At 35.0% G+C, this 7,458-nt stretch overlaps 1 protein-coding gene across 7 annotated transcripts in view; it reads right to left on the reverse strand.

Annotated features, from left to right (window-relative positions):
• LOC100562938 (structural maintenance of chromosomes protein 6) overlaps positions 1 to 7,045 on the reverse strand; it is a 33,590-nt gene extending 26,545 nt beyond the window's left edge. For 2 of the 7 annotated variants that reach the window (XM_062976492.1, XM_062976496.1), the window contains exons 1-2: positions 6,915 to 7,040; positions 6,458 to 6,762 (exon numbers count right to left, since the gene is read on the reverse strand). In XM_062976492.1, coding sequence (XP_062832562.1) covers positions 6,458 to 6,511 — 54 coding nt within the window. In that variant the 5' untranslated portion in view covers positions 6,512 to 6,762; positions 6,915 to 7,040. Of the gene's footprint in view, positions 1 to 1,447; positions 1,653 to 6,457; positions 6,763 to 6,914 lie in introns of all 7 variants that reach the window. The other 5 variants (XM_062976493.1, XM_062976490.1, XM_062976495.1 and 2 more) reach the window with 5 other exon arrangements.
• Between the last annotated feature and the right edge of the window lie 413 nt (positions 7,046 to 7,458).

Here is a 7,458-nt window from a genome sequence, read left to right on the forward strand (position 1 = left end):
TGGTGGCAGCGAAGAAGATAGTCAAATAAATAATTAATTAACATCATCTCTCATAAAACATCTTTATTAATTGGTGGTATCTGTGTGTGTGTGTAGGATCAGAGGGATTCCATCTCTGTCACACATTCCTGTCAGACACCTCACCTCTGCACATATTGGTGGCAAGCGGAGGGGATCAAAAGGATTCAATTCCCTGTCACCCTCAGTTCTGTACACCCTTCATGACACATAAAATCTACTACTGAGATGGTTATCTCATAGGGTAGGATTAGCTTTGTCATATGTGATTTCTTTTATACCTCTGTACTTTTTGTATTTCTACAATTACCAGTATTTACTAGGCATAGAAGAAGTAGATCCTAGGGCCTTGTCCTGAGTCTCAGGGCTTGGACCTTCATCAGTCATTAGGAATCTCAGAGTGAGAATTCTGCCTTGAAAAGTGAATACATTTTCTATGTTTGTAGATGTGCAGTCCTTGGGTTCCTGGGCTGATCAGCCAATATCATGTTTCCCAAACTTTGGTCCTCCAGCTGTTTTGAACTTCAAACAGACAGAAAATTTGGAGGCTGAAGTCTAAAATACATGGAACACGAAGGCTGGGGAAACACCACACAAACTTTCTCTTGGGTGGCAAAATAGCAGCTTGTGTGACACATGCTGTCCTTGAAGTCCCAAGAACCAGGCTGCCAAATATCTTGCAATATTCTGTATTTTCTGGAGGCTCTGCGCATGCCTGGGTAAGAGGAAGCAGCTCTGTTCCTGACTCTCCGGAGATACAAATGAAATAAAGTCCAGAGCCGGAGATAAATATTAATTTAGCAGTCAGTTAATGGATAATTATTTGTGGGAGACCCCTGCAGCCAACAAACTTTCTCTACAGTAAAATAATTGGGGGAAAGAGACTTTATTAAGTAAGATAAGCAAGAATCAAATCGGGAAGACGGCCAAAAATGGCGTTCAAACGGGAACTACAAAATATTCAACAAATGATTACAGAGCTGTCGGAAACCTTGAATCCAAAAGTTGACATGCTGCTGAAACAAATGAAGACCATACAACAAGATAATAAATTAATTTTAAAAAACTTAAACAGACTGAGAAAAGAACGCAGCAAAACCAGAACGAAATTGCAGCTTTAAGATATAAAGTGGCTGAGCTATCAGATAGACAAAGAAGAAAAAACTTGAGACTGTCCGGTTTCCCAGAAGAAATTTCTGCAGAGAATTTACAAGTGGAAATAATATTATGGCTTCAAGGTTTAAACATGGAAATAGTGCAAACTCAAATTGAAAGAGTTCACAGAACCTTTCACTATGCAAAAAAGGGAGGCGTAAGAGATATCATAATGGCCTTCACCACAGAAAGTAAACGAGATGAAGTGTTTAAACTCCTTAAAGCAAACAGAGACTTAACATATAAAGGGAAAAAAATAATTCCAAAACACGACCTGTCTCCGGAATCTCTGAAGACAAAAGCTCTTTTAAAGACGTATGCAGACAGACTGACTGCTCACGGGATAAAGTTTTCCTGGGTGTTACCAATGGCTATTCTGGTTTACAAAGACAAGGAAAAATATACTGCAAGAACACCAGAACAAGCTCACTCAATGCTGGATAAATTGGGCCTTCCGCTGACATCAGAAACAAAAGACTCTACAGAGAAAAAAGGAGAAGAAAGTGAGTCAGAGGAAGGTGACAAAGATGAAGATTAGTGGATTAACAAGACCATTAAAATGAACAAGGACTACAACATCATAATAAGTAGGGACTCTACCTTAGAATCTCTGTGGAAGATGGATGCAGGATTGAATGGACATTATGTTTAAGCTTATGTACAACAAAACTAATATGTATGGCGGGTAGAGGGTTGAAAGCAGGCATATAATGGGCAAAAACAGTGAAGTAACTGTATGGCCTGGAATAGTAATAACAAAGAACGAATAGGAGAGGGAACAGGGGGCGCAGTGCCGCAAGAAATCTCAAATGAAAGGAAAGATTCATTTCCTTAAAATAACATTTGAGAAGGGGGGAGGGGTAACCACAGTAATAAGGGAAGGGAACATTGCAGATGAGGAGCCACAAATATACACAAATATACATAGATAATGGGTGACAAGTTAAAAATGTGTTTTTTAAATACAAACGGGTTGGCTTCAGATCTCAAGCGGTCAAGAATAATACAACTAGCAAAGAAATCGTATTGCAATGTGCTTTGTTTACAGGAAACCCACAAACATCAGAAAGATAACAAACAATTAATAAATATTCCAGGTTGGAGCGTGATAGCTGAAGCGAGAGGTACGAATAAAGCTAGAGGGGTAGCGATTATAATGAAAAACTCATTGAAACTGGAAATATTAGAAACAATAATAGATAAGGAAGGGAGGTACATAGTACTAATATGCAAAATAAATGGCAAGAAATATACAATAGGAAATGTATATGGCCCAAATAAAGGACAAAAGAAATATTTTAGAAAGTGGTTTAGGAAAGTACAGGAAATTTATCAAGGGGAGCTAATAATTGGAGGGGATTTTAATATGGACCTTAGAAAAAACAAAGACCTTGTAAAAAAATGGAAAATGGAGGACATATTTGAAGCAAATCTCAAAAACCAAAAGCCAACATACTTCTCACAAAGTCATAAATCTTTTTCGTGGATAGATTATATATTAATAAAAAATACTAATAGGTCTAGAATTTTAAATATGGAAACACAACCGATCTGGATTTCAGATCATGCACCTATTATAGTGGAGTTAAGGATAGAGGAGCCTGATGAAACGGAGGCAATAAAAACTTGGAGATATAAAAATTTTATAATTAAGACAGAAAAACTTAAGAATGAACTATCAGAAGAAATAAAAAATTACTTCAAAGAGAATAGGGGTTCAGCAAGTACAGAAACAGTCTGGGACACAGCAAAAGCAGTAATTAGGGGTTACTGTATAGCAAAAGAAGTGGCAGTAAAGAAACAGCAAGATAGAGAAAGGAAAAGGGTGTTTAGAGAAATAGAGCAAACACAAAAATTACTACAAAATAAATATCAAGTGCAGGTGAAAGCAAAGTTGGAAAATTTAAAGAAACAGTTAGAAGAAATGGATAATTTGGATTTATGGAAAAAAGATATATTTATTAAAAATAATTTCCAAAGACAAAATACGAATACAACGAAAAAATTGGCTAACTATTTGAAGAACATGAAAGAGAAAGGAAGAGTCATTCAGTTAAAAAATAAATATAATAAAAAAGTAAACTCGACCAAGGAAATAAGGGAGGCATTTGTAGACTTCTATCAGGAATTGTATAAAAAACAAATACATGGAGAATTTGACGAAAAAATACAGAAAATAATAGATAGAGAAGACAATAGGAAACTAGGAACAGAAATATCGTATCAAGAAATAGAACAGGTTATCGACAAACTGAAAAATAGAAAATCTCCGGGAGGGGATGGATACACTGCAGAATTTTACAAAGAAATGAAAGAAATAATAATTGCAAAATTGAAGATTCTATTTAATAACATAATGAAGGGAGGGAAAATCCCTGACACATGGAGAGAATCAGAGATAATAACAGTAAGAAAAAGTGGGAAAGATCCAGAAGATCCCAATTCATACAGACCCATTAGCCTCCTAAATCAGGATTATAAAATATTCACGAAAATATTAGTAAATAGAATAGAAGAGATTATATCCAAAATAGTAAAGGAAGATCAATAGGGTTTTATAAAAGGCAGGAATATTGCGCACCCTATAAGAAATGTATTAAACATCCTTAATCATAACAAAAAAAGAAAGTTTGCACTATTAAAGTTAGACATTTATAAAGCCTTTGATTCACTAAACCACAAATATCGGTTACAACTAATGGGTAATTACGGATTTGACATTTCATTTATTAAAATAGTAAAAGAGTTATATAGTAATTCAAGAGCAAGAATAAGAGTAAATGAAGGCTTAACAAAATATTTCAAAACAGAAAGAGGTGTAAAACAAGGTTGTCCTCTGTCTCCGCTCCTATTTGCATTAGCAATGGAACCTCTAGCAGATAGAATAAGAAACAACGGCAGGATAAAGGGATATCAAATTAGGAACGAAGAAGTGAAGATAAATCTTTATGCGGACGATATTTTACTAATAATGGAAAACCCAGCAGAAGCTATTCATGAAATACAAATAATATTAAAAGATTTTGAAAGGTATTCAGGATTGAAAGTGAATATGAGCAAAACTGAAATGATGATATACAATATGGGGAAAAAGGAGCAGAAGGAGCTGCAGACAAAAATGGGAGACATAAAAATAATAAGAAATAAAATAAAATATTTAGGTATAACCATTACAAAAGAAATAACTAAGTTAAAAGCAGCCAATTATGGGGCAATATGGAAAAAAATCCAGGAAAAATTAAAAGCCTGGGGAGATAAACAATTAAGTATCCCACGAAAAATATTAGCACTCAAAATGTGCATAATACCCAAATTACTTTACCTGTTCCAAACCCTATCAATAAAAATAGACTATAGACAAATAAAAGAATGGGATAATACCTTGAGAGAATGGATATATGGAAAAAAGAGAAACAGAATAATGAAAAAGATTCAATATACCCCAAGAAGATTACTTGGATGGGGATTTCCAAACCTACAAAACTATTATGAGGCCTTCCAACTAAGATCTTTACTAGAAATAAGTTTAAAGGGAGAAGATAAATGGATAAAAGTAGAGAACGAAATAAATGAAGGGCGGGGAAAATATGGGCTATATACTAGAGATATTAAAGAAATAAAAGAAAAACTAACAGGTCCAAGAAAGATTGAGTTTGAATGTTGGCAAAAATGGCAAAAACTATGGGCAAATAAAATTTCTAGAAAGACCCCAATTAAGAGCATGGGACTCCCTGAAAGGTTGGTAAATACCTTAGAAGAAAAAGGATTAAGGAGGGTAAAAGATATGTGGAAACAAGATGGAGGGATAATTAACTGGCTAGACCTTTTGGAAAAAGGGGGGAAAGAATATTGGTTAAAATTAAGAGGGATCTGGGAAAAAGTAAAAAAAGAGGGTGCACAGCCCACTGAAGAACTGAAGGTAGATAAATTGCTAAATGCAAGAGAAAAAACAAGTAAAGGAACAGTGGCAAAAATATACAATTTAATGGTAGAAGATAAGGAATTTATGATCCGAGCAATACGTAACAAATGGAATGGGGTTAAAATATTAAGCACACAAGAAGTAGATGAAATAATTAGGAACATAAATAAAATAAAAACAGAAAAATATAATGAATTAGAAAAAAAGATGGTATTAAGATGGTATAGAACTCCTGAACAACTGTCTTATATGATAAAAGGGAAGAATTCAAAGTGCTGGCATTGTAATAAAGAAAAGGGCACTTATTCACATATGTGGTGGGAGTGTTCTGAATTAAAAAAATTTTGGCTAATGATACAAGGGAAAATCCAGGACTTATTACAGATAACAATACAAATTAATAATGGGGAGTGCTGGATCATCCAAGTATAAAAACTGAGTGCCAAGAGTTATTGAAAGTAACAATAAGAGCAGCACATGCTGTGATTGCTAGAGGATGGAGAGACAAATCGAAATGGACGTTAAATAATTGGAACGATTATTTGTATGATCAAGTGTTGTTAGATATTACAGGAATTATGACTAACCAAGTAACAAGAATGAATAAACAAAAGGACATTTACAAACAGATGGAAAGACTACTTCAACTGGGTGAAAAATGGAGGAGCCAACGATTACATTAAAGAAAAAATACAAAGACTTTACCTGTGGCTGGATCTGCAAGATTAATATAAACATACTGTGGTTGAGGAGGGAGGGTGTGGGTGGTAGGGAGGGAAAAATATTGGATAAAAGGGAAGTAGTGTTGTTATGAATTATGAATTATGAATGTAAAACCCAATAAAAATGTTTTAAAAAAAACAATATTCTGTATTTTCTGGTTATCAGGAGTGCCATCTTTCCCTCAAGATTCCAGGAGTGGAAAATAGGCAAAACATACGCCAAATATCCCCTTTTCACCAGTCAAGCATGTACAGAAATCAAAACTGGAGATTACTCCAAGTTTCAATTTGGGAGACAGTCCACACTGGGGACAAAAAAAAAAAAAAAAATCCCCGTGTAATCTCTTCAGTTCTCACTCCTGCTAGAGATTTACTGCCAATCAGAGCTGACAATATTGGTCTACTTAGACATATTTTGATAATTAGATAGTAGTCACACCAGCCAATTGTCTCACAATACTTGCATTAGTATATGGAATAGAAAGCTGTCTTGAGAATTGTGAGAGAGAAAGAAGAGAGTTAGAGGATGAAAATAATGTGCACTTGCAGATTGACACAAAAGAGGAAGGGACTTATCACCTGAGGAAGATGGTGGGATTGGAAGGCATTTATCCATCTTTAAAAGGGGTGCTATAGTTACCTTAGTAGCAGCCGATGTGATTATTCTGCTGCATTTCCAGTTTGCCAGCCTCATGGGATAATGCCCATAAAACTAGCTGCCTCATTTACTTTCACTTTCACTACTGAGCTGTTGATAACCCATTCTATGCTTGCTCCTCCCACATTTTGTTTGTTTAGTTTGTATGTTCCTTAGAATAAGGATTGTTTCTTTTGAAGCTAATTATTATCATGTGAATAGGTCATGTATTCCCAGTGGTCCCACTTTGAATTTCAGCAAGACCTAAGAATTATACAGTCTTTGTGGTGGTGGTCGTGCTACTAGACCTGTGAAGACAAGAAGGGATAAATCATCAAGATCCTACTGAATTACAACATTTTTACTGCAGCAACTCAGTTTCTACTCATAACAATGGTTATGGAATCTTTGAATTAAAAACAACCGTAAAGAATTTACGGTTCAGAATTCCCAATATTACCTTTGTTTCACTCATGGCATTCTTTGTCAAGAAATATATTCAAATATGCCTAATTTGATTCTTCTGTAGATTGGCTGAGTCCATGTACAAATAAACTATGTTGTGTGTCTCTATGTCCCTCCTTGTATCTAGTACCACTGTAACCACTGAGGTCATAAAGGGCTTGGCAGTCTCCTAAGAGAAAAATAACTGCACATGTCTGTTTATTCCATTTTCTTTACAAGAATAAGAGATATGTGTTTTTGATTTTGCCTGTAGTTTATGTTGTAAAATCATCAAAAATACAAAGAGAACACTGAATTATTAAGGCACAATAAGGACAAAATTAATGCTAGATGGCTTTATATAGGCATAATGGAAGGTGAAAAACCTTTAAAAATGAAGGTTCTTCATCTCCAGTCTGGCTTCTTTTCCCACTGCGTTTAAGACCATTCTTATAGCTAATGCATTTGGACTGATCTTTCTCAGAGGTACAGTAAGCCCTTGGTATTTGTTGGGGTTTGATTCTAGGACCATGCAAAGATACCAAAATTCATGGATGCTC

This window comes from Anolis carolinensis, chromosome 3, assembly GCF_035594765.1.
Source record: "Anolis carolinensis isolate JA03-04 chromosome 3, rAnoCar3.1.pri, whole genome shotgun sequence".
Classification (NCBI taxonomy): Eukaryota; Metazoa; Chordata; class Lepidosauria; order Squamata; family Dactyloidae; genus Anolis; species Anolis carolinensis.